Source organism: Oryctolagus cuniculus, chromosome 4, assembly GCF_964237555.1.
Source record: "Oryctolagus cuniculus chromosome 4, mOryCun1.1, whole genome shotgun sequence".
NCBI lineage: Eukaryota > Metazoa > Chordata > Mammalia > Lagomorpha > Leporidae > Oryctolagus > Oryctolagus cuniculus.
In genome coordinates, this window is record NC_091435.1 from 54989360 (window position 1) to 55017183 (window position 27824).

At 44.5% G+C, this 27824-nt stretch overlaps 1 protein-coding gene across 2 annotated transcripts; it reads left to right on the plus strand.

Annotated features, from left to right (window-relative positions):
- The first annotated feature begins 6305 nt into the window (after nt 1-6305).
- Nucleotides 6306-23672, plus strand: LNP1 (leukemia NUP98 fusion partner 1). 2 transcript variants are annotated; one of them, XM_002716737.5, is made up of 3 exons: nt 6306-6808; nt 19638-19868; nt 23154-23672. In XM_002716737.5, the coding sequence occupies exons 1-3, from the start codon at nt 6653-6655 to the stop codon at nt 23301-23303; spliced, it is 537 nt and encodes a 178-aa protein (XP_002716783.1). In that variant the 5' UTR covers nt 6306-6652; the 3' UTR covers nt 23304-23672. The 2 variants fall into 2 exon arrangements, with proteins under 2 accessions (XP_002716783.1, XP_051675117.1); XM_051819157.2 differs by lacking the exon at nt 6306-6808 and adding an exon at nt 16864-16996.
- Nucleotides 23673-27824: the final 4152 nt, after the last annotated feature.

A 27824-nucleotide genomic window follows, 5' to 3' on the forward strand; every position in this document is an offset into this window, starting at 1 on the left:
ACATAATTCCTCAGTGATGAGGATGACAGCATGTGTAAGGCATGTGTTCATCAGGGAGGCTCAATAAAGACTCAGGACCCAAGATTTTTATTGGATTCTGACCACAGAGGCACCACTCTGCCTTGCAAGTATCAACATTCTGGACTCAGAAGAAAATCAGTTACTCAGTGTAAACCATATTGGTTGTATAAACAGAGTGCTCTTAAAATTTAGGGACGGTTTTCTATCACTCATGAACTGTTTATCGGCCAAGTTCCCAGACATCAGCACAGGGCCAACTTTGCAAACGAGGCTTCCTAAGGATAAGGAGTTTCAGTTCTGTTACAGTAATCCTTTCCTGTACAGTGCACTCCCTGGCCAAGGCATTTTACAGCAAAGACTATTATCAGTAGACTCCCCCACCACCCCACCCCAGGTTGCTGGTGAAACCAACCTGCAATATTGACTTCACTTGAAATCCAGGGGTTCTAGAGGTAGCCAATTAAATCAAATCCATTAAATTAGGTCAATGTTAGAAAGACTGTTAGATTTCTCCTTTTTGTGTAAACCTTTTAAAATCTGGCTAAGCACAGCCCAACTTTTTAGTACATCTGGTTGGTAAGTTGAAGCTGAAATGCATAGCTTCCAGAGCCAAGCCACTCCATGACAGTTGAGGTACACATATAAGATGCATGGTCCAAGTGAACACCCTTGTAAACAGTTTGTAATTAAGTCACTCCAGTGAGGAAGTGCATTAATCAGGCAGTACAGGCTAACAGAATTACAGCGTGGCTTCCCACCGTGGGACCTGCTTCCTAGGGTGCCCTGTCCAGTTCAAACAATGCTGTTGAGTCCCCGATCCTAGAAGGACTGCCCCAAAGCAGTCAGTTTCCATCAGTTCTCCTTGTCTTTGACATCACTTTCCTTGCCTCACAAATGTGACAGCACCTGGTGTTCTTGGAAAGTGTGGGGGCTGGTCCCACACCCTGCTGTCTCCCAGAGATGCTAGTTGTGATCGTGAGCTCAGCATTTAGTTTGAATTTAAGATCTCATAACATTCAGAAGAAGTTCTGAAAAACAGATTATTAATACTCTCCTGCCTCTGCATTTCTCCAGGTGCTGGGTTTCTGGGTTTTGAGTTTTGTTTTTTCCTCTGTTATTGCAAAATCAGTGTAGCTCATTCAGACATCATTGCTTTACCCTTTTTCCTCAACATGTTTATTCTCCATCTTTTATCAGGAAGGGTTAGGTGCAAGAGAGACAAAATAATTAACATAGAATTTCTGTATATATATGTGTAAATATGTATAAAGCAAAACACATCACGTTCAGTAAATGGCTAGGACAAAGTTCTGAATTTTCAAAAATTTTCAGAATGTGTTTACATAACAGCACACCCTCCCCCTTTTGCCCTGATTGATACATATATTTTTTTTTCTGTAAGCAGCCTAGAAAAGATCAATCTCTGTCTGGGACAGCTGCAGTTGATAATCGAACTGCCTAACAAAGGACGGAGGTGGGTGAACTAGGGTCAGGCGATCGATCCATTGTTGCAAATTTCAAATCATCTGGGAAGCTGAACACAGGTTAATGGTTGTTGAGGTATTCCTAAGAAAGGGTTGAGAGTTCCATCCATCATTCAGAAGTGGATGGAGAGGTAGCTTTCCACAGAAAACATGAATGAGATTAGGTGCCTGTGATGGTTACTTTTATGTATTGACCTGACTGGCCATGGGATGCCCAAATTAAACATTTGCGAATGGGTCCAGCACTGTGGCCCAGCAAGTTAAGCCACTGTTTATAGCGCCAGCATCCCATATGGGCAGTGGTTGTTCTACTTCCAATCCAGCTCCCTCCTAACTACCTGGGAAAGCAGTGGAAAATGGCCCAGCTGCTTGGGCCCCTGCACTCACATGAGAAACCTGGATGGAGTTCCAGGCTCTTGGCTTTGGCCTGGTCCAACTCCAGCCATTGTGGCCATCTGGGGACTGAACCAGAGGCTGGAAGATCTCTCAGTGTCTCTCCCTCTCTCTGTAACTGTGCCTTTCAAATAAATAAACTTGTTTTTTTTTTTTTTAAAGATTATTTATATATCTGAGAGGCAGAGTTACAGAGAGGCAGAGGCAGAGGCAGAGAGAGAGAGGCAGAGGCAGAGAGAGAGAGAGAGAGAGAGAGAGAGAGGTCTTCCATCTGCTGGTTCACTCCACAAATGACCACAACGGCTGGACCAATCCGAAGGCAGGAGCCAGGAGGTTCTTCCAGGTCTCCCACGCAGGTGCAGGGACCCAAGAACTTGGGCCATCTTCTACTGCATTCCCAGGCCATAGCAGAGAACTGGATCAGAAGTGGAGCAGCCAGGACTCTACTTGGCGCTCATACAGGGATGCTGGCTCTAAATAAATAAGTGTTCAAAAAACAAACAAACAAACAAACAAAAAACACAAAAACTATGGATGTGTTTGTGAAGGTGTTGATGAGCCCAGCGTTTGAATTTATTGATTCAGTAACACAGATTGCTGTCCCTATGTGAGTGGACATCATCCAATCTGTTGAGGGCTTGAATGGAATAGAACAAAAGGTGGAAGAAGGAGGAACTTAATGCTCTTCTTTTTTTTTTGCCTCACTTCGTGAACTGGAACATCTCATTTCATCTCCTGTCCTCAAATGGGAATTAACACTACTGGTTCCCATGATTCCTTAGGCTTTTGGAATCAAACTGAATTATGTCACTAGCTATCTTAGTTCTTCAGTTTGCAGATGGCAAATCTTGGGACTTTTCACACTCCCTAAGCGCATAAGTCAATACCCCATAGAGACTTTCTCTTTTCTCCCCTCCCCCTCCCCCTCCCCCTCCCTCTCTGTCACTGCCCCTATTGGTTCTGTTGCTCTGGAGAATCCCAGTAGAGTAGACACTCTACTTGCTTGACCCTGTGAGACTATTGCAAGAAGGCAGCTATGTGCAAGCCAGGAAGCAAGTCTTCCCCAGACACTGATTCTGCACATGCCTTGATCTTGGACTTTCCAGCCCCTAGAACTTGAGAAGTGCATATTTGTTGATTAAGACACCCAGTCTATGGTATTTTGCTTAGTACCCAGAACTAAGAGATACCTCGTGCCTAGCACATACCAAAATTCCAGGCTTCCAGAAAGAAAGCAGGTGTTCAGCATAAACCATACTGTGTGTACCAGTTTAGGCATAGTGAGCTACTCTTATCAGTTAGAGGAGGTCTTACATCACTGTGGAAAAATGCTTACCAGCCAAGTTCCCAGATGCCAGCCAAGGGCCAGCCTTGCAGACAAGGCTTTCTGAAGCTGAACAGCCTCATGCCTGCCAGCTTACCTTTTTCCGAACATTTGACAATGCTTTAATTAACTGTTTAAAATAAGGTGCAGTGGTTAACATGCCATTTGTGGTGCCCACAACCCATATCAGTGTGCCTAGGTTCGAGTCTCTTCTCTCATTGCCGTTTTCTGCTAATGCACGCCCTGGGAGACATCAAGTGATGACCCAAGAATTTGGGTTCCTGCCACCCACGTGGGCTACCCAGACTGAGTTTTTGGCTCCTGGCATGAGCCCGGCCCAGCACCAATTGTTGGAGGGCGTTTGGGAAGTAAGCAGGTGGATAGAAGTTCTCTTTGTGTTACTGTCACTCTCTCTGCCTTTCACATAAAATAAATAAAAGAAATGAAGAGATTTATCCATAGTATGTTTTATTCTTATTTTTACTTTTTTCATAGTATGTTTTATTGAGACATCCTATTTCTTTCTTTCTTTTTTTTTTAAAGATTTATTTATTTGAAAGTCAAAGTTACACAGAGAGAGAAGGAGAGGCAGAGAGAGAGAGGTCTTCCATTCGCTGGTTCACTCCCCAGTTGGCCGCAATGGCAAGAGCTATGCCGATCTTACGGGTCTCCCACACGGGTACAGGGGCCCAAGGTCTTGGGCCATCTACTGCTTTACCAGGCTATAGCAGAGCTGATTGGAAGTGGAGCAGCCGGAACTCGAACTGGCACCCAAATGGGATGCTGGCAGGCAGAGGCTTTGTTACTGGTGAATGGCAGGGTTCTTGTCTTCGCACAAGAAAGAATTCAGGCCTGAGACAGAGAGTAGTGGAAAGTAAAATAGCAAAGTTTATTAGGGAAGGGACACCCGTAAGAACGGATGGGCACCTCTCCAGACAGAACCTGAGAGTGCCCAGTCACTTGGACTGGGGGAGGAGCGAGGTTACATGGTTGAGTGGAGTACACCTGACCAGGCCAGGCGGGCCGCTCAGCAGAGAGGCAGAGGGCTGAGCGCGCAGTCTGGTTGAGGCTGGGGTTTTTAAGGAGATGGGTCCTGCCTCCCCACCTCTGCTCCTCTTGGAACAAAGGACTGTTTGGACGTTAGAGGAAGGATGAGTCCCCTGGAGGAGCAGGATATTGAAGTGCAGACACTGGGCTGCACCTGGAAGGTTATCGGGCAGAAGGGCGGGGACCCCCACCTGGCAGGTTATTGGGTAGGAGGGGGCAGGGCAGGATGTAGATAAGGTTATTTTTTTTAACTTTTATTTAATAAATATAAATTTCCAAAGTACAGCTTATGGATTACAATGGCTTTTCCCCCCCATAACTTCCCTTCCACCCACAGCCCTCCCATCTCCTGCTCCCTCTCCCATTCTATTCGCATCAAGATTCATTTTCATTTATCTTTATATACAGAAGATCAATTTAGTATAAATTAAGTAAAGATTTCAACAGTTTGCACCCACACAGAGCATAAAGTGTAAAATACTGTTTGAGTACTAGTTATAGCATTAATTCACATTGAACAGCACGTTAAGGACAGAGATCCTACATGAGGAGTAAGTGCACAGTGACTCCTGTTGTTGACTTAACAAATTGACATTCTTGTTTATGGCATCAGTAATCTCCCTAGGCTCTTGTTATGAGTTGCCAAGGCTATGGAAGCCTTTTGAGTTCACTGACTCCATAGATAAGGTTATTGAGATGACTTTTGAGCTGTATATGCTGAACCTAGATGTCAGCTCTTTAGGCCTTTATGTCACGCACACATAAGCTCATGTCTGACTTCCTACCTAATAGCTTTACCTGCTATGTCACAGCGTCAGTCCCTATTTCTTTCTTTAATAACAGAGACAATCAACAGTGATGAGGCACAGTCTTATATTTTCCAGGGTTATTGAGAAGCAAGCTTCCTCCGCTGGTTAATAAAACTATTACAAAGTAATAAGCATGCATTTCTCACATGGTACCATGTTCTTGGTATACTGCTCATATGTTATCTTTTTGTAGTTCATAGGATTTTCAAATGGCAAATAAGCAAGAATCACTTGTCTGTTTGAAAATTAAGATTTCTTAAAGGTTTCTGGGCACAACGGCAGAATGGGGGAAACAGCCTGAACTTGGTGTTTCCATTCTTTGCTTCAGTCTTTTCTGTCTGTACTGCTTAGTAATAATTTCCTCATCTATAAAGTGTGATACAGATCTCTTAGCCACAGGGTTGTTATAATGAAAATAGTGTATGTAAAATAGTTAGCTCCATATCAGACAGCAAAGCAAGGGTTCCATAAATACAATATTCTCCTTACCTTGAACAAAATGCCCACTAAAAGACAGGAACAATAATTTCATAAAAGCTTTTTATAATGGTCCCAAGTTGAAACAACACAAGTGACAGCCCCAGATAAGCAGTAGACAGAACCCCCCCAAAAAAGATAATACATTTTTAAAATTGTGGTATATTCTTACTATACAATACTATACACGAAATACTGTTTTTTACAAACACATGACTAAATCTCACTGTTACAATGTTGATTGATTCAAAATAATCTTCCAGTGTAATGCCATTGAAAGAAAGTTCAAAAATAGGCAAAATTCATCTATGGAGACAAAGGTCGGCACGGTAACCTTGTGAAGGGAGTACAAATTGGAAAGGGCATAGGGGAAACCTGTTTGGTGCCAGAGAAGTTCTGTGTCTCCACCTACTAGGTAAATGTTCGTCAGGCTGTGCCTGCAGGAATTGTCTGTTTTGCATGTGTACATACATTATTTACATTTGTGCATGTATAAGTAATGTTTCAGTAAACAACGGCTCCCTTTGACCCAGGAGCTGGATTTTATATCAATATCCATTTGATTTGCTAAGAGAACATCCAGCTCGAGCTAGCACATGCCCACGGCCAGCCACCTCGCAGGCTGCAGTCAGCCTGTCCCTTGTCCGTGGCCCCGTTTCAGAGCTAGCCTGGAGCTGACAGGCATATTATGAGGGTCATGCTCCATCATCATTGACAGCTGGAGATGCCAGCACATGCCATAGGCAGCAAAGCGCCGAGAAAAACCAGGCAGTGGACTGTGCTTCCTACCCTTAGGCTGTGAGGCACAAGCCCCAGCCATGGCAGGATTAAAAAGCCTCTCAATTTAAAAAGACAAGGGGGAGGGGAATGTGGGCTGCACAATTTATAAATAGACATTGCCCAAGGCTGCCTGATGATGAAGTGGTTGTTTAGTAAATCTTTCTCCTTTAAGGATGCCATTATCAGAGACCATTGAAAAAGACCAGTTTCATTTTGTCTTGGGGGAGCTCCTGCCTTTCACCAGTCCAGCTCTGTTGGGTGCTATTTCCCTCTGTCAGATTTAGGGACAGGCCTTCAAGATTCTGCATCACCTTTGCATGGAGCACAAAGACGAGGATGATGATGATGTATCTTTTGCCAAATGGATGAGCAGCTTCTGGGGGCACAGCTGGAGAGAGGAGGAGGAGAGAGCAGTCCGGGAGCGGCGCCGGCCACGGGACGCCAGTGACAGGAAAGCCTCCCTGCCCTGTCCAGTGAGTTATTGTCATGGAACCAGGGAGAGCTGGCATGGGGAGGGGGCGGGTGGTTCTCTTGGATCATTTTAAAATGCGTCCTTTGGTTTAAAATCGGTACTTGCAAACCTTTTTTGTGTGAATACCCTCAATCATCCCTTTTCTCATTTGATCTGGTCCCTCAAGGGGCCTGGCATTCATGTGTTAGGTAACGATAACTTCATTTTTAGTAATCTCAGCTATTTTTAGCTGCTGTTCAGAGCTCCTGATAAGCCTCAGATGTGATAGTCTGAGTAGTGTTGTGGATCAACGTGCCTTTTTGAAATACTGAAACAGCCCCAGTACTTCCATGGGCCTCCAAAGAACAAATTCCACGTAACTTCTGATTATTTGGATATACTTTTCCTCTCTGCCTCCCATTTGCTTTCTTGGTGGGAGAGGGAGCCCAGTTCTCCTGCCCTCAGCACTACCACTCAATGGCTAAGCAGGGCACCAGGTGACAGGGAGCAAGATGCCAGCAGGGAAGCCCCTAAGAGGGGCTGAGTGGGCCTGGCCAGGTGTGGTGGCACGGCAGCAGGGGCGGGGAGCAGTTCCTTCTGCTCCACTGCAGTGCTAGCAGGCTCCACGGTAGACACGCAAGTCTGCTGCTTCAGTCACACAGCACGCGCATGGCTGTTCTTTTCCACACACCACTCAGAATCCCCACCACTGGAGACTACTCCTTAAGCCCCCACTCCTGCCAACCCAGAACTGAGAACTGGGGTAATGATTTGATTTTTAGCTCCAGCATTCTCAGGTGCATGATACCTGTCAGGTCTAGTAAGATGCTGTGAGGCAACCTCTTCGACTGCCAGTGATCAGCAAGTTTGAAGAATGAGACCTTCTTTGAGACAAAATATTTTAAAGCAGACCTTTTACCAAGTACATAGTTTGGGAACAAAGGACAAGTCTCAACATTTCTTTGAACTTCAGGTTTCTTAAGAGATAAAGGAGGAAGTTGGACTCGGTGATCCCCAAGCACCTTTCTAGCTTTGACTTTCTAGGATTCTGTTGTGAAATAAACACCTGCTTTTCACGCTCTCCATTTTATCTCTGATGTCCCACACTGAGTGAAGCAGTCATAATGTGTGAACCAGGAATATGATTGGTTTCCAGTTTCCAGATATGAAAAACAGCCATAAACAGAAAAGCTGTGCTATGATATTTATTATCCTGTGGCGCCTTGAAGCCGCAGCAAATACGAAAACAAAGGAGGAAACATGGCTTACAAAATAGTTTCTTAGATAAACTCGAGCACCTATCAGACTTTGAAAATTTAGATAATCCACCCTCTTTAAAGGATCCATGTTTAGATTGCAAAAATGTTTATGCTAAGCTATTGAGGAGTAACAGAATTTTTGTGCAACACTTTTAAATGGCATCCATATGACATCTTTTTCTGCTTGACCTTGCCTTGAGCATTTGGCTGAATTAACCTGTTCAGATTCCCTGTATCAAAAATGAGTTTCATAATTATCGGACTACCATGCAGCAAGTTATGGAGGAAGACACAACATGCAATAAAAATTGCAATCTGACTGAATAGAGAAAGAGAAGCATAGAACATAAATCAGAGGACCCAAGGCGATAGGGGCAGAGCCCCAGTAAATAGAGTCTCCAATTTTTCCTTCTCTATTTACGCAATGCTACTGTTTAACCAAAACTGTTGAGACCAAGGGATTTCTGAAATAAAAGGGTTTATTAAGCTAGCCAGGAAAAGGAGCAGGTCCTGGGGCAAATTTCTACAACTTAGCAGCAGCAAGCCTAAACAGCAGTTGGAAAAATGTCCAAAGAACCTAGAGCTAAGAGTATTTTTATAAAATTTGGGTAAGGAAAGCGTTGCTTACACCGAACCTCTACTAGCTATAGATAAGAGGGGTGGGAGAACATGGAGCCTGCTTTGAGATAGGAGGGCCCTTGAGAAGGAGATCTGACTGTTACTTCTGCACTGCTTGAGGGTACAGGCTGGAACTGGGCACAGGGGCACTCTTGGTTGACCTGGATGCAAGATACATCAAGGTTTCAACATACATCCAGGGACTTCTGTTGTTGTTTTCACCTGCAGCTGTTAATTGGTTAACTTCCTTTATCTTTCCCTCCTGCATCCTCATGCCCTTGGCACTAAATTTAGGACACTTCAGACCATTGTATACCCGCAAAGTGAATCTGTACTTGTGTGCTTAACTTTTTGTGAAGATTCAATGAGTGATTTACATAAAGTGTTTAGAACAGTGTAATGCTTATTATTAATCATGGATGTTGAAAACTGGATTTTTTTTCTAGATACTTTCAGGTGATTATTGCAAACGTTCCAGAGTTTTTCATCTTACTTTCCCTCAATGTCTTTAGTGCATCTCCTTTTTTTTTTTATTAAAGATTATTTTATTTGAAAGTCCGAGTTACACAAAGAGAGAGAGGAAGAGAGAGAGGTCTTTCATCCGTTGGTTCAACCCCCAATTGGCTGCAATGGCTGGAGCTGCGCTGATCCAAAGTCAGGAGCCAGGAGCTTCTCCAGGTCTCCCACATGGGTGCTGAGACCCAAGACTTGGGCCATCTTCCACTGCTTTCCCAGGCCATAGCAGAGAGTTGGATTGGAAGTGGATCAGCTGGGACTCGAACCGGCACCCATATGGGATGCTGGTACTGCAGGTGGCAGCTTTACCCACTATGCCACAGCACCAGCCCCTTTAATGCTTCTCTTTAAAGAAAAAATATACTGGGGAGAGAGAGCATGCCCACCCACCACTTCACTCTCTAAAGGCCCATCTGCGACTGTTGGGGCTAAGCCTATGGCTGGAGCCAGGAGCAGGAAACTCAATCCAAGCTCTTTCATGGATGCCAGCGACTCAACTACTTGAGCCTGCTGCCTCCTAGGGTCTACACGGGCAGGAAGCCGGAATCTGGAGCAACATTTGGAATCGAACCCTAGCACTCTGATACAGGAAGTGGGCATCTTAACCTCTAGGACAAATGCCCACCCTGTAGAGTTTCTGTTTTATATCACTAAGGGGATATTGAAGATAATTGGCAAAAGATACCTGTTCTGTGCTTCTCTCACCATTCATTTACTGAAGCCCTGATCCCTGATGATATTTGGAGACAGGACATCTGGGAGGTAATTAAGGTTAGATGAGATCATGACAGTGCAGTCACAGTCTGATAGGATTAATGCCTTCATGAGAAGAGATACCATAGAATGTGCTTTCTCTCTCTGCCTCTCCCTTTCTCTGTAACCTCCTGCCCCCACTCCCCAACCCTCTGACATACACATTCGGAGAAAAGATCACAAAGGGTGGGTGTCTGGCCTAGCAGTTGACATTGTTGGGAATCCCACATCTCAAATCAGAGAGCCTGAATTTGAGTCCTGACTCTGCCCTCCCTGGATGCCAGCTTCCTGCTAATGCATACTCTGGGATAGCTCAAGATGCTGGGTCTCTGCCACTTATAGAGAACCCAGACTGAGTTCCTGGCTCTTGGCTTTCAGTCTACCTGGCCCTGGCCATTGTGACTATTTGGTGAACGGAACCAGGGCATGGGGGCTCTCTGTCTGTCTGTACTGCCACTCAAATAAATAAATGAAATTTTGTAAGAAAAAGAAGTCAGGTGAGGATACGATGAGAAGACAGCCATATGCAACAAACAGAGCCCTCATCAGGAACAGAGTCACCCAGAATTTCACTCTTGATCTCCTCAGTCTCCAGAACTGAGGAATACATTTCTATTATCTAAGCCACCAAGTGTATGCTTCTTTTTTTATGACAGCCCGAGTTGATTTACATGTGTTCATAATGAGAATGATGTTCAGCCAATAGAGAACATAGTGGGGGAGACACCACTATGAATTTGCTGTCATCTGGGGCTATGAGCTCAGTGGCATGGGGTTTCGATGGGCTCAGTTTGATGACTACAGCTTCTGAATGTGTGAAATGAGTTCTCAGACTCTCCCCTAGCAGAAGACTCCTGGGTCCTGAGACATGGAGTATCATGAACTCCATGGAGGGTCTCCTGATGGCTCCCCTTTGACAGGGTCTTGGTGACAGTTTTGCGTTGATTCACTCCGCAACAGTCTGTCAGAGCAGTTTGTGTTCATTTCCCAAATGAAAAAAAAAAATTGTTTTGCTGATCAATTTAAAGCATTTCCTTAAAGAACATCAACTGCATGTTATCAATCTGTTCTCTATGACTTCTTTTTTTTTTTTATTTGACAGATAGAATTAGACAGTGAGAGAGAGAGAGAAAGAGAGAGAGAAAGGTCTTCCTTCTGTTGGTTCACACCCTAAATGGCCGCTATGGCCGGAGTCTACACCTATCCGAAGCCAGGAGGCGGGTGCTTCCTCCTGGTCTCCCATGGGGGTACAGGAGCCCAAGCACTTGGGCCATCCTCCACTGCCTTTCTGGGCCACAGCAGAGAGCTGGACTGGAAGAGGAGCAACCAGGACTAGAACCCGGCACCCATATGGGATGCCAGTGCCGCAGGCGGAGGATTAACCAAGTGAGCCATGGCTCTTGCCCCTCTCTATGACTTCTAAAAGAGCTACCTTTTACCAGTTGAACACTTGGATGTTTGTTTTGCCTGATGCTGTTTGCATGCATAGCTAGTCAACTCATTGGCTCTGATGGTAGCTTCAGACCATTACAAAATATTCCTCATATAACATTATTTTAGACCAATTCCTAAAGACCTGCAAGTTATTATTACTTTTGTAATAGAATTTTGTTAAAATTTTTCTTGCTGTTGATGCTAAAAGTCATGTTTCCAGGGAGTTGCTGCTGTTGAGGATAAAAAGCTTAGGATCGCAAATCTGGGAATGAGATGTGACATGCTTAGACATGTCACTTTGTCTCTCCAATAAAGTCACTACTCAGGGAAATCTCAGGCAAGTCACTTAGCCCCACTGAGATTCGCTGTCCTCTTCTCTAAAAGGGAAAAGGATGAGGGACCGGCGCCGTGGCTCACTTGGTTAATCCTCCCCCTGCGGCGCTGGCATCCCATATGGGCACCGGTTCCTGTCCCGGTTGCTCCTCTTCCCGTCCAGCTCTCTGCTGTGGCCCAGGAAGACAGTGGAGGATGGCCCAGGTCCTTGGGTCCTGCACCCGCATGGGAGACCAGGAAGAAGCACCTGGCTCCTGGCTTCGGATGGGCGCAGTGCCAGCTGTAGTGGCCATTTGGGGAGTGAACCAATGGAAGCAAGACCTTTCTCTCTGTCTCTCTCTCACTGCCTCTAACTCTACCTGTCAAATAAATAAATAAATAAATAAAAAAGGGAAAAGGATGAGCCTGCTGTAGACTTTGTTCTGGGGTTACAGATCAAGAATCTGGTTCCCTGAGTGCTCTACTACTCAGGTCTTACTATCCCAGCACCTGAATCTTTCTCCACAGAGTGTCCCAGTTGCTGTCAGTCATTCGCTTGACAGCAAGAGGGGTACAACCTGAGGGTGACTGCAATTAATGTCAGTGTAAAGAACATCAAGACAATAACACGACCACCACCACCCCCATTCCTTTTAGGCTTTATTGGCACTTAAAAAAGAAGACTTTGGGGAGGTCGGGTGGGGGAGGGGAGCAGTTTTAGAGCCCCAGCAATACTGAGCAGAAGATCCAGAGATTTCCTGCTTACTCCCTACCTCCACACAGCACAGCCTTCCCTATTATCAACCTCCTGGACCTCAGTGGTCCATCTGTCACAATGGATGGACTCACTGAGGTCGCATCATCACCTGGAGTCCAGACTCCTTTAGGGTTCACTCTTGGTGTTGCACCTTTACAGATTGGGACAAATGCATAATGGCACATCTCCTTCATTATAGCAGCAGACAGAATAGTTTTATTGTCCTCAAAGCCACTTTCTCTTTAAATGAGAACGTAAGACGTGGGGCCACTCTTTGACCGAGATTCTTGTTCTGGGGTCACAGTGGAAGCAGCTATGCTGCTTAGAACATTCCTGTGCAGTCAGATTTTGTGCACCAGGCAGTCACTGCATGGACAGGCAGTGCCCTCTGTACACTGTGGCCTTGTGGGCCAGGAGCCCAGGGTGAGCTCAGCGTGAGAAGACCCTGAGTCAGAGCTGTGGGGAGCAGCTCGGACTAGACTGTTACTGGAATTAAGACTTATTCTATGCATCTGCTCTCCCACAATATGGCGCTGGGAGAGAAGTAAACAGCTTCCGCACAGCTGCCTCCAGTTCAACCAATTAACTGTAGGACTTGCTCCTGATTGGAGGAGAGCAGCGTACTCGGCGTGTGGGCAGCCGAGTTGGGATTGGCGGAGGAGGACTATAAAGGAGGAGAGAGACGGCATGCACGAGCAACATCTATGGGGAACATCTAAGGGAACCCGTGCAGCCCCCGAGAGAGCCGGCCGGCGGTGTGCCGCTCCCCTGCGGAAGTGGGGAATGTGGCCAGGGGGAACTGCCCTTCCACGGAGGTGGAAGGGATAGTAGCCAACCCGGGAAGAACCAGCAGCAAACCCGGGGAGGGCCGAGCAGACGAAAGAACAGCGCAGGGTCCTGTGTCGTTCCTCCACGAAGAGGGGGAGCGACAAGAGCCTGCTTCAAAGAGTGGGAGAGAGATGTACAAGCCTATTTAAAGCTATTTACAACAGTTTTTCATGACTTCTGGAGATAACTTATGTTAAGTGGTTGCACAGCTTGTGAACATTTTTGAAAGGGAGCCCTTTTCCTTGTAACCAATTGGACGTCACTCTAAGCCCACTCTGCACAATGTCTTTCACCAGAGCAAAGAGGCAAACTGAAACATCTATCTGATATAAAGAGCCATGAAGTCTATGTTTATATTGTAAGCAAAACTCTTGGCAATTCTTTTCAGGCTCCCAGATGGATGAGGATATTCGAACAAACATCTGCATTTCACTCTCAGTCTCAACTTTTAAAAATATTATTTTGTTCTGATAATATAATACGTGATCATTGTGGGAAACTAGAGAAATATTAAAAAGGAGAGGGAAGAAAATGATCCCGTGTCACAGAGAAAGTCTTTGCCACAGCTGGAGTGTTTTCATGTTGTGGAGCTTGAGATACCACCCTACTTCAAATCCCTCAGAGCCTCCCCAGTCCCACCCTCTTCCTTCCTCCTAGGCGCTCTGCACTCCCCCAGCCCTACTAAGCCTTCCACCTCAGTCTCCTAATGAACCCCCTGTTCATCCTTTAGATGGTCGTCTAATCATCACACATTTGCAGAAGTCTCTCCTCATCTTTCCAGACCCCTCAACACCTATTTATTTATTTATTTTTTTAATTTTTGACAGAGTGGACAGTGAGAGAGAGAGACAGAAAGGTCTTCCTTTGCCGTTGGTTCACCCTCCAATGGCCGCCATGGCCGGCGTGCTGCGGCCGGATCCGAAGCCAGGAGCCAGGTGCTTCTCCTGGTCTCCCATGGGGTGCAGGGCCCAAGTACTTGGGCCATCCTCCACTGCACTCCCTGGCCACAGCAGAGAGCTGGCCTGGAAAAGGGGCAACCAGGACAGAATCTGGTGCCCCGACCGGGACTAGAACCCTGTGTGCTGATGCCGCAGGCGGAGGATTAGCCTATTGAGCCACGGCGCTGGCCCCTCGCCACCCATTCAAATATAGGGTACTTCAAAAAGTTTGTGGAAAATAGAACTAAAAGATGAGTTTGCTGTTGCAAAAGAAAACAAAACACAAAAAACCAATAAACACTGAAATCAATGCATACATAGGGTCTTTAAAAAGTTTATGGAAAATGTGCATTATGAAACTCTGCATGGATTTCGATTTTTTTTTTTTTTTGCACCAAGAAAACCATAGCTTTTAATTCCATGTTGCACTAACTTCTTGAAGTGCCATCATCCAAAGTTTAACCCTGTTTGGCCTCTCATTGCAGCTTGAACTTTGCTGTCATAGCATTGAGCCAAGGACATAGGCCTTTGCCCTATTTTTTAATACTGGGTCTCAGTAGACAAAACTTCAAATCTTCTGACATATATTTCCAAAAGCTTGCTTTCTTTGTTTCAAGGTTGATTTTTGTATATTTGAAAGGCATAATGACAGAGAGAGAAGGAGAGAGAGAGAGAGAAAGAGAGAGAGAGAGAGAACTTCCACCTGCTAGTTCATTCTCCAGATTGGCACAAAGGCCAAGTCTGGGCCAGACCGAAGTCAGGAGCCAGGAGCTTCTTCCCTGTCTCCCACCTTGGTAGCAGGGGCCCAAGCACATGGGCCATCTTCCACTGCTTTTCTTTCTTTCTTTCTTTCTCTCTCTCTCTCTTTCTTTCTTTCTTTCTTTCTTTCTTTCTTTCTTTCTTTCTTTCCCTTCCTTCCTTCCTTCCTTCCTTCCTTCCTTCCTTCCTTCCTTCCTTCCTTCCTTCCTTCCTTCCTTCCTTCCTTCCTTTCTCTCTCTCTCTCTCTCTCTCTCTGTGTCTCTCTTTTTAAAAGGTTTTTATTTCATAAATAAAAATTTCGTAAGTACAGCTTTTGGATATAGTGGTTCTTCCCCCCATACCTGCCCTCCCACCCCCACTCCCATCCCACTTCCTACTCCCTCTCCCATCCCATTCTTTTTTTTTTCTTTTAAAGATTTATTTATTTATTTGAAAGTCAGAGTTACACACAGAGAGAAGAAAAGGCAGAGAGAGAGAGAGAGAGAGAGAGAGAGAGATTGATTGATTGATTATGGTCTGCAACAGCCGGAGCTGTACCAGTCAGAAACCAGGAGCTAGGAGCTTCTTCCAGATTTCCCACACAGGTGCAGGGGCCCAAGGACTTGGGCCATCTTCTACTGCTTTCCCAGGCCATAGCAGAGAGCTGTATTGGAAATGGAGCAGCCAGGTCTCAAATTGGTGCCCATAATGGAATGCTGGCACTTTAGATGGCAGCCTTACCCGCTACGCCACAGCACCGGCCTCTCTCATTCCATTCTTCATTAAGATTCATTTTAATTATCTTTATATACAGAAGATCAGCTCTATACTAAGTAAAGATTTCAACAGTTTGCATCCACACAGACACACAAAGTATAAAGCACTGTTTGAAGACTAGTTTTACTGTTAATCTCATAGTACATCTCATTAAGGACAGAGGTCCTACTTGGGGAGCAAGTGCACAGTGACTCCTGTTGCTGATATAACAATTGACAGTCTTATTTATGATGTCAGTGATCACCCATAGCTCTTGTCATGAGCTGCCAAGGCTATGGAAGCCTTTTGAATCCACAGACTCTGTCAGTATTTAGACAGGGCCATAATCAAAGTGGAAGTTCTCTCCTCCCTTCAGAGAAAGGTACTTCTTCTTTGATGGCCCATTCCTTCCGCTGTGAGAACAGAGGTTTTTCTTTTGGGTAATTTTTTGCCACAGTGTCTTGGCTTTCCATGCCTGAAATGCTCTCAGGGGCTTTTTAGCCAGATCCCTATGCCTTAAGGGCTGATTCTGAGGCCAGAGTGCTGTTTAGGGCATTTTTGTCATTCTATGAGTCTGCTGTGTAGCCAGCTTCCCATGTTGGATTATTCTCCCCTTTTTAATTTTATCTATTACTATTAGCAGACACTTATTCCTATCTTTATGATCAGTTATGCAGTTAAAATGATCACTTTAACTAGTAAGATCTTCCACTGTTTTCCCCAGGCAATTAGCAGAGAGCTGGATTAGAAGTGAAGTAGCCATGGGATGCCAGCATTGCATGCAGCAGCTTTACCCACTATGTCACAACACTGGCACCTATCATTGACTTCTAACTGGCATAATAAACATTTTTTGCCATTTGATATTTTTTCTTTCATTCTTTATACATACATTCATTCAACATATATTTAGTGAACTCATGCTAGAACTAAGGCAAAGTTCTTTGGGCCAGCTCCCTTCTAACCCTTGGTGGAATGGAGTTTACAGTCCAATGGAGGAGAGACACTGGACAAAATTATCTATGTTATAGATCACAGCTGGGATAAGTATCACAAAGGAGAAATGGGATATCCCAGGAGAGTATCTGCTACTGGCCCGAACCAATCAGTGGTGGGGACAGCTCTTTGCAGAAATACAGTTTCCCCAGTGACTGAGGCATGATTAGCCATTGAGGAGGTGAGGAGGTGAAGAGGTAGGGTTGGAGATGAGATCACAGGCAGGGAGCACTATTCACATCAGTGCTGTGCTGGCCAGGAGGCTGTCACTGAGCGTTGAGGTGCAAAATGAAAAAGGTCATCAGGTATGAATTTGCTGTTGCTGTTTTAACCATTCTTCCTGTTGTAGGAACAGTGAAATAAAGGGAATGGGAGTGGGTACAGGGTAGCCACTGTTGGGAAACTACTACTATAATCTGGGTAAAAGATAATGATGATTTCTACCAGCATACCAATAGTGCTGTTGGAGGGAGTGGATAATTTTGAGATATGTTTGAGAAGTAAAAACAGCTGACTTGACCTTTGAATCATCTGAGTTAGGGGCATTGGAGGAGTGGGACTGAGAAGGAAAGATTTGGACAAGTGAGGCTGTGTGCCCCTGGGATATACAGAAGAGAAGCAGAATGGGCAGAAGCTCAGAGTAGAAGTCTGGGCTAATGATACAAATTAGGAAAAATCAGATTATAGCTAGAAATTGAAGCCCAGGGATGAGATATTTAGGGGCATGGTGTCAACTGAGAAAGGAAAGGAAGGTAAGGAAGCCTGGTCTAGAACTTTGAGGAACTCCACCAGTTATGAGCAGATAAGAGTAAGAAGTGACCAAATATGTCCAAATCAAGTGGCAGAACAATCAAAGACAAGGCAAGAGGGTGCGTTGGTAACAGACAAGGAAAAAGAGTTTTTCCAGAAGGGTCCCTGGAACAATAGTTTAATGCTATTATTAAAACAGAGACTAAAAAGTGCACATAATTCAATAGTACAGAGACCAATATCCCGATCAAAATTAGTTATGGGTGCAAAAGTTATAGTGGAGTGGGTTTGGGAGTAAGAGAAGTTGAGAGAGCAAGTGTCATAATTCTTTCAAGGAGTTTGACTTCCCTGGACTGTCTGTTCCTTTGCTTATTTTCCAATTGTGATTTTAACATTGATATTATTGTATTACATGACCTTTATGGCTGTATTATATAATATTTACTTATTTATTTTCAGAATATTTTTTTTTATTAGACAGGTGGAGTTATAGACAGTGAGAAAGAGACAGAGAGAAAAGTCTTCCTTCCGTTGGTTCACCCCCCAAATGACCGCTATGGCCAATCTGAAGCCAGGAGCCAGGTGCTTCTTCCTGGTCCCCCATGTGGATGCAGGGTCCCAAGCACATGGGCCATCCTCCACTGCCTTCCCGGGCCACAGCAGAGAGCTGGACTGGAAGAGGAGCCACCGGGACTAGAACCGGTGCCCATATGGGATGCCAATGCCGCAGGTGGAGGATTAACCAAGTGAGCCATGGTGCTGGCCCCTGTTTATATTACTTTTGATACATCATTGCTTCATTTTTATAGTTAAGTAGTTTTTCCTTATTACTTTTTCCATTGCTCTTTTGCTTAGAAATCTTTCTGTATATAGCAGTTACATATTCAAGTTTATATTATTCCTTATATATATGTATATATATATATATATATATATATTTTGATAGGCAGAGTGAACAGTGAGAGAGAGAGACAGAGAGACAGAGAGAAAGGTCTTCCTTTGCCGTTGGTTCACCCTCCAATGGCCACCGTGGCCGGCGCACTGCGCTGATCCAAAGGCAGGAGCCAGGTGCTTCTCAATGCGGGTGCAGGGCCCAGTGACCTGGGCCATCCTCCACTGCACTCCCGGGCCATAGCAGAGAGCTGGCCTGGAAGAGGGGCAACCAGGACAGAATCCGGCACCCCGACCGGGACTAGAACCCGGTGTGCCGGCGCCGCTAGGTGGAGGATTAGCCTATTGAGCCACGGTGCCGGCTCTCCTTTTATATTTTTTATTTATTTGAGAGGTCAAGAGACAGAGCTCCTATCCACTGATTCACTCCTTAAATGTCCACAACAGCTAGGGCTGGATTGAGGCTAGTGCCAGAAGCTGAGAATTCAATCCAGATCTCCCATGTGGTTGGCAGGGACCCAATTGCTTGAACCATCATTGTTGCCTCCAGGGTCTGCATTGGTGGGAAGCTGGAGTAAGGTGCTGGAGTTGGGTATTGGAACCCAGGCACTTGATATGGGATTATTTCTCAAACATTAAAATAAATTTGTTGGGGGCTGGTGCTGTGGCTTAGCGGGTAAAGCCGGCACCTGCAGTGCCAGCATCCCAAATGGGTGCTGGTTTGAGTCCCAGCTGCTCCACATCAGATCCAGCTCTCTGCTGTGGACTGTGAAAACAGTAGAAGATGGCTCAAGTCCTGGAGCCCCTGCACCCGTGTGGGAGACCTGGAAGAAGCTCCTGGCTCCTGGCTTTGGATCTGTGCAGCTCTGGCCATTGCAGCCAATTGGGGAGTGAACCAGTGGATGGAAGACCTCTCTCTCTCTCTTATTCTCTCTCTCTGCCTTTCCTTCTCTCTCTGTGTGTAATTCTGACTTTCAAATAAGTAAGTAAATCTTTAAAAAAATTAAATTTGTTATGTTATGTAATAAATTTGTCACTCAATGTTTCATAAAAAATTTTTAAAAATCCTTATGCAATTTATTTTTTCATGTCAATTTAAGGTAGAGTAGAAACCAGTAAAGCTGGTTCAAGTTGATGTTTTAAGCAATTGACTACAGCCTCATTGTATGAGGAAGGCCTACAGATCAAGAAGATAAAATTTGAGTTCCTCAGAAGATTTGCTTAGTTAGGAGTTTGTATTCTGCCTCTGTGCTAATATTATAAGTCTTTTATTTATATTATGAATTTTTAATCTTGTATTCCCAGTTTCCTGCTCTTCCCCGAATGACATCATCTGACCACCATCCCAGAAGGCATTCTCACGAGGACCAGGAATTCCGATGTCGTACCCACATGCGTGATTACAGAAAATGCTCCGGGGATGGGTCGTTCAAGGAACCACTGGAACCGAAAGGAAGGTCTCATTCCAAAATTCAGGAATTTTCAGAGTCCTTTGAACAACAACTGTGCTTTAGAACTAAACGTTCTGTCTCTTTGGTATGTAACAGAGCTATTGAATCTTTAAGCCCACGTGTAAAAGGAAACCCAACAGGTGCATGCTTCTCAAATGTGAGGAAAACAAATCTAACTTCTTCATTCACAGCTTGATGATGAGCTCTCTGGAAAATGACAGCTACTTTAAGACAGCCCCATGAACACAGTATCTTTAGTGGTTATTTTTGTTGAAGACATCTGGTGTAGGATGAATTCCCAGAGGACCACATGAGGAATGCTTTTATTACCAAAGTCCTCCAGTTCTTGGGCCTGTTTTCATCCACCTCAGTATAACTGTCATGCATTCTCATTTTACTATTTGAAGAAGACAAAAACATATCTGATTGTGTTGTGTTCCCCTGCACTTAAAAATAATAATAATAATAATAAAAAATACAGAGAGGGGACTCTCCTGACACTGTGGTCAGGATCCAGGGATAGGAGTAGTCCAGGTGCTCACAGTTCCTCTTGGGAGCCTCAGGAAAGCACAGGGAGAGGAGAGGAATGGAACAGGGGAGACCAGAAACTCCACTGATGATGTCAAAATGGATACACAAACTCTGCAACATGCTCACTGATACTGAATGGAGGTGAGCAAAATACTTTTTTGTAGATTTTTTTCCTTTTTGCTTTATTTTGCAACACAGGAATAATAATATGCTGCTACCATGTAGTAGGTAAAGCAAATACTTAATTTTTTATTTTTTATCTTTTTAAAGATTTTATTTATTTATTTGAGAGGTAGAGTTACAGAGAGAGGGAGGGACAGAAAGAAAGGTTTTCCATCCACTGGTTCACTTTCCAGATGGTCAAAACAGCCAGAGCTTTGCGGAGCCAAAGTAAGGAGCCAGGAGCTTCGTCCTGGTCTCCCACGTGGATGCAGGGGCCCAAGCACTTGGGCCATCTTCCACTGCTTTCCCAGGCCATAGCAGAGAGCTGGATTGGGAGTGGAGCAGCCGGGTCATGAACCAGCACCTATATGGGATGCCGGCACTGCAGGCGGCGGCTTTACCTGCTACACCACAGTGCCAGCCCCTAATTAGTAAATTTTAAAGTCAGGTATATTATCTGTTGTTTAGGGACCAAATGTATACTAATATATAGATTTCGGTTTTACATATTTTAGCATCAAAAATAACTAGAAACTACTTCTGTGGTCTAATTGGGACCAACAAAATTAAATTCCTTGTATTTAAAAAAATCAGTTGACTCATGATAATTTTATTTTTATTTTTAAAAAAGACTTATTTATTTGAAAGGCAGTTACAGGAGAGAAGGTGAGAGAGAAAGGGAGAGAGCGCGCGCACACACACACACACACACACACAGTCTTCCATCCACTGGCTCACTCCCCAAATGGGTGCAATAGCCAGGGCTGGGCCAGTCTGAAATTAGGAGCCAGGAGCTTCATCTGGGTCTCCCACATGGGGCCCAAGCACTTGGGCCATCCTCCACTGCTTTCCCAGTTACATTAGCAGGGAGCTAGATTGGAAGTGAAGCAGTTGGAACTTGAACTGGAACCCGTATGGGATGCCAGTGTTGCAGGTGGCAGCTTAATCCACTATGCCACAACACTGGCCCTGACTTATAATAATTTTCACATTTTGTTTTTAAATAATGAGTAAGAAAATATATTAACAGATCATTATTTCAGAGCATTTCTCAGATAGTGCTTATTTTCAATAAGGGAAAAGCCAAACTGGAGGTAATCATCACTATATCACCACTGCATTTTCTTTATTAGATTGCTCTGATAAGTACTAGAGACATCCATGACTGCTAAATATGAATTTTGATCAAATGAATGCATGTGATGGAGCTAGTGAGCTTCATTGGCAGTCCAATTTTTAATTTATTCATAACTTGTATTTCAGCTTCATTGTGTGTTTTGCTTTCTGACTTTAATCAGTGGACAATTATGGATGGGAAGGAGAAATCTAGGTCCAAAACAGAAGAGTAGCAGATACCACTGCAGTCATCAGATAGTTCCATGACTCACAAGGCTGAGTCGTGACCTGCTCTTGTGGCTGCCATTCACCATTACCTATGTTCACTGGATAGACACTCCCATTGTTCCCAAAAGTTTCCAATTCAAATAAGGGAGGAATAATGATTTTGCTTACTTATTTATTTTTAAAGTGTATTTTCATTGTACTTGAGAGCCAGAGACAGAGAGACAGAGAAATCTATCACTCCCCAAATGCTCACTGTACATAGGGTCTGAGCCAGGCCAAAGCCAGGAGGCTGGAACTCACTCCAGTTCTGCCAGTTGGGTGGCAGGGACCCAAATATTTGAGTCATCACCTGCTGCCTCCCAAGATGCACATCTGTAGGAGGCTGGATCAGTAGAAGTGGAGCAGCAGGGACTAGGCATTCTGATATGGGATGTAAGCATCCCAAGTAGTGGATTAACTATGGCACCAAATACCCACCCCTACTTATTTATATTTTATTTATTTCTCAAGATTTATTTATTTATTTGAAAGTCAGAGAGGAGGAGGAGAGAAGGAAGAGGGGGGAGAGAGAAAGAGAAGGAGAGAGAGAGAGAGAGAGATCTTCCATGTGCTGGTTAACTCCCCAGATGGCTGCAATGGCAAGGGTAGGGCCAGGCAAAGCCAGGAGCCAGGAGCTTCATCTAGGTCTCCCATGTGGGTGGCATGGGCTCAGAGAGTTGGACTGCCTTCTGCTGCTCCCAGGCCATTAGCAGGGAGCTAGATTGGAAGTGGAGCAGCTGGGACTTGAGCCAGTGCCCTTTGAGATGTCAGTGTCACAGACGATGGCTTTTCCTGCTGTGCCACCATGTTGACTCCTACTTGTTTTTAAAAATAAACAGAAGTGGGGCCAGCGCTGTGGTGTAGCAGGGAAAGCCACCACCTGCAGTGTGGGCATCCCATATAGGCGCTGGTTCAAGACCCGGCTGCTCCACTCCCAATCCAGCTCTCTGCTATGGCCTGGGAAAGCAGTGAAGAATGGCCCAAGTGCTTGGGCCCTGCATCCACATGGGAGACCAGGATGAAACTTCTGGCTCCTGGCTTTGGATCAGACAGCTCTGGCCCTGCTCCCTCTACTCCTTTTCTCTATGATTGTAGATCTATCTATCTATATCTAGATCTAGATCTAGATATAGAGATAGATAGATCTATAGATATATAGATTGTTCATCTATTACCGAAAGCTACATCTGAATGCTGAATGCTCAGGGCTCTCCTCTTGTCTGATTCTTAATTGAAACCAGAGCATACCCTTCTGCGTGTGCATTTCTACCCCTTTCTCAACCTTCTCTTTCAGGGCCCTGAGAGCCGAAAGGAGAGAAATGAAAGAGAATGTCTGAAGATGGAAGTGAGATCCCGAAAGAAAGTGGAGGAAAGAAGGAACTCTATGAAGGAAGAACACAGAGAAGCGTACATGGCCCCTCTGATGGAAAAAGGGCCTGAATAGTACTTAGCTTCTACATCACGATGACAGGTCTGCAGGGTTTTTTGAGCCTCAGGACTCCCTTTCGGGATGCCTAGGCGGCAGCTGTGAAAGGTCTCTGCAGATGCTAATGACTGAGGGGGGCGGTTGGTACAGCTGCTCCTCAAGGTGACGTGCAACACCCTCTACCTGCTTCTGCTGTCTCAGCTGAGGGTGTAATCTGCTTTCTTGCCCTTTTATGGGAATAAAAATAATACAAGCTATTTTAATAGAATAAAGTAATTTTTGGAGAATGCAAAAAAAGGTAAAGAGCCACCCACACATCCTCTTGATGAATCCTTTTACCATGTACATCAAACTCGCAAATTGTCTTAATAAAAGCCATTGATGTAACTCTAAGTTTGCTTCCTTACTATAAGTCATTATGTAAATATGTCTAATGGCCATCATTTAAGGAGAACTGATAATTAAGTAGCCAAGTACTATGCTGAATGTTTTAATGCATTACCTAAAATAAGTCTTACCATGCTGAGGTGGGATTTTTTTATTCATCAGAGTTCTCCAGAGAGGCAGACCAATAGAACAGATAAAAAATAGAGAGATGAGGAAAGGGACCTTTAGTGGAGTTAAGCTGAAAAGTCAAAAATAGGCTATCTGCAAGCTGGAGAACTAGAGGAACTGGTGCATGGCTCAATCCAGGTCCAAAAGCCTCAGAATCAGGGAAACCAATTCTATAACTCAGTCCAAGGCCAAAGGCAGGGAGGTGGGAGGGAAGAGCACTAGTATAAAACCCTGGGAACAGAACTTGGAGAGCTGACGTCCAAGAGCAGGAGGAGGTGTCCCAGATCCAGGGTAGGGTTTACCTTTCTTCTGCTTGTGGTTCTATCTAGAACCTCAGCCAATTGGGTGGTGCCCAGTGCATTGCATGAGGGTACATCTTCCTTACTCAGTCCACTGATTCAAATGCAAATCTCTTCTGGAAATCATTGGCACAAACATACCCAGAAGTGATGCTGTATCAGTTACCTGGGTATCCTTTAATCCAGTTAAGTTGACACCCAAAATTCACCATCACAGGGCTATTCCTTCACTTTCTGGTTGAGAAAACAGAAGTTTAGAAGAGTTCTGTAGCTGGCCAATACGGTGGCTGATTTAGGACCTGAACTCAGCTCATGTTCCTGAAGCGAGTTAGGACCTTCATTTCCCTTTAGAAGCTGGTCCCAAGTTAGTATGTGTGTGATGTGCATGGCAAGGAGCATTTGCAATACAGGCAGGAGTGCAGTACTTGATATCCTCAATTGTATTCCCAAAATGGAAATCAAAGAAGAAAGAAATGTATCCAGGGAATGGATTGTAGTCATTACCTGCTTGCCTGTAACTGTTTCAGCCTCTGCTTGCTAGCACAGAGTCTTGCCAGAGAGCATACAGCTCAGTAAGTATGTGGAAGAAATACTAATGTATTTAAGGAAAACCAGTTAAATATCATCAGTAACTATGTATGCATGCTCAGTATTGCATTGCTTCCTTGAACTGCCACATACCATTAGAATATCCAATGAAATGTATGTGTATAACCACATTTTGGGGAATAAGAAACTAAAAAGACATATAAGGAAATGCTTCTCTTTCTTTGGGGCTTAGTCTTTTTGGATATGAATCCAACTGAACCTTATACCATCATCATCACCATCATCATCATCAAGACTGCTTCCTGTTGAAGGCCTTGGTGTCTTGTCTCTGTTCATGAATCCCACTACAACATGGAGGAGTGTAGAAGATGCTGCATAAGTATCTCTCAGACAGCAAACTCTTCTGAAATTAGAGGCATGGCCACAGTTTTTGCTCCCAGGGGGATGGGCGCACCCACCCCCAAGGAATGTGGCCTCGGGAGCAGCAGGGGCCTAATGGATGTTAATTGGTACCTGGGGGCATTTTTGGGAATTTGTAAATTTGTAGGAGCATTTAAATGGGTTTGTCTCTGAAGATTTACAACACAGCTCTAATCCCTATCTTAGACCACCAGACCAAATTCCTTTTCCCAGATCCTTAAGTTGATATATAACCTTGCCTACGGTGGCTTGTAGAATTGTTGGTACCCTCTAAATAAAAGTGGGAGCGCATGACTATCCATTGGCACACTCTGAGAATGGACGCTCCCGTGTCCTGTGTCCTCATTTGAAAAGCCCCACAACGGAGGTAAGTTTATTTTCTCCTAAAAAAGTTTTGAAATTCATGCACATTTTTTTTCATAATAGAATTCTCCATGAACTTTTCAAAGTTAAATTTTTATTATTTATTTATCTGAGAGGAAGAGAGAGAGAACACATTCCCTTCCATTGGTTCATTCCCAGGGCTGGAGTTGGGTGAGGGCCAAAGCCTGGAAATTTGGAATACAACCCAGGTCTTCCACGTAGATGGCAGGAACCTAATTATTGGAGCCATCACCACTGTACCCTTATTGTCTACACTGATGGGAAACTGGAGTCAGGAGCCAGAGCTAGGAATAAAACCGAGGCACTTCAATGTGGGACTTGGGCATCTTAACCATAAGACTAGAGGTTTGCTCCTCCATGAACTTTTTCTTTTTAAAGATTTTATTTATTTATTTATTTGAAAGGCAGAGTCACAGAGAAGCAGAGGCAGAGAGAGAGTCTTCCATCCGCTGGTTCACTCCCCAAATGGCTGCAATGGCTGGAACTGGGCCGATCCGAAGACAGGAGCCGGGAGCTTCCTCCAGGTCTCCCCACGCTGGTGCAAGGGCCCAAGGACTTGGGCCATTTTCCACTGCTTTCCCAGGCCATAGCAGAGAGCTGGATCAGAAGTGAAGCAGCCAGGACTTGAACCGGTGCCCACATGGGATGCCGACACTGCAGGCGGTGGCGGCAGTTTACCCACTGGGCCACAGCACTGGCCCCCTTCCATGAACTTTTAGAAATACCCTTATATTTATTAGTCTCTCAGAATGAAAAATTGTGTTCAAAGTTACTATTTTCACTCCCTAAAATACAAACATTTTTGCTCATAAAGGTAACTGCTGATACACCTTCAATAATGTAGAAGCATATGAAACAGAAAATAAGAGTCAACTAGTAAAGCCAAGTGATGGAGTTGAGAACATCGTGCCTTTCAGCAACACTCTCAAGGCATTCTGGCTATTCTCCTCTAGAGGGCAAACTTGAACCAACATTTGGACAGGTAATGCCGGACGCAGAAGGCCAATGATTAAAATCACTATCAGTACTTTCAAACAGACAGGAGAGAACTGCAGCATTTCCTATCGAAACCCTCAGAGATTGGATTAAACCATTTAAATGCTTGATTATTTTTATGATTTATCAATATCCTTAAAGGTACAGATGAAGGAAGGTGACAAGCTGGTTATCTCCATGGGGCACAGCAAGGATGTAAAATACCATGAAGATGATTCACACTTGACACAATGGGAAACTCAAGGCTGCGAAGTGAGGGAGGGGTTATAAATTCTATTTTTCTGTCTTTGGAGTTTTAACCTTCTATGCCAACCTTGGATTATGTAATGCTGTTTTGGCTGAATTCTTACTGTAGCTTTGGTGCCTGTCACCAGGTTAATTGACTGAGCACAGCTCCTCCCTACCTGCAAGTACAGAAATGTGAGGGAAAAAAATCAATAGTGAATTATGAAACCCTGTATTTTGTCCAGCTTCGGCAAGTGTGTGCCCTGTAGCTGTTAAGTGGCTTAGATCCCAGGATCCAGTCATACCTTGCTACAATAGAACGTGCCTTGATTCATTTTCTCTGAGTCTCTCCCTTGCTTAATAATTGCCAAGATTCATTTTTTTTTTGCCTGCCTGCAGTGCGCTGGGAATACAACAAGAAAAACAGATCAAAGCTGCTGGCTTTAAGGAGCTGGCATTCCCATGATGTAGATAGATAGCAAACAACAATCAAAGAAATGCGTAGCATAAAATCAGGAGCACAGAGATGATGATCTTTTAGATAGGATTCCAAAAACACCCATCTGATGCGATGATGTTGGAGCCGAGGTATGAATGAAATGAGGGAAAAAGGTCCCAGGCAGGGGTACAGCCGTGCGAAAGCACTGAGGTGAGAGCTGGCTGGCTTTGTTTACCAATAGTAAGGTATTGCTGGAAAGGAGTGAACAAAAGCATGCAGTGGGAACTGAGTTTGGAAAATGCCAAAGCCAGATAATCTAAGGCCTGGCTGGTTGTTAGCTTAAGTGCTATGGAAAGTTACAGGAAGGTTTTGAGTGTTTAAGTCATATGACCTGATTAATTTCATGGAAGGATACATTACAGGTGGCAACATTGCTATACCACTTCAGCTACTTTATCAAGTTGCCTTCATTAGTCACTGTCAGTTCTGTGGCTGGAAGCTAAAGACACTTTTTTTTTTTCATTTGAAAGAGTTACACAAAGAGAGGAGACACACACACACACACAGTGAGAGAGAGGTCTTCCATCTGCTGGTTCACTCCCCAGATGGCCACAAAGGCTGGAGCTGCGCCGATCCAAAGCCAGGAGCCAGGAGCTTCCTCCGGGTCTCCCA

Excerpts from the sequence above, each read along its gene's own strand:
- LNP1 (XM_002716737.5), top strand. The coding sequence starts at position 6,653 with ATGGAGCACAAAGACGAGGATGATGATGATGTATCTTTTGCCAAATGG. Across the intron at positions 6,809-19,637 it reads AAGCCTCCCTGCCCTGTCCA|TTTCCTGCTCTTCCCCGAAT; the intron begins GTGAGTTATTGT and ends TTGTATTCCCAG. Across the intron at positions 19,869-23,153 it reads CTAAACGTTCTGTCTCTTTG|GGCCCTGAGAGCCGAAAGGA; the intron begins GTATGTAACAGA and ends CTTCTCTTTCAG.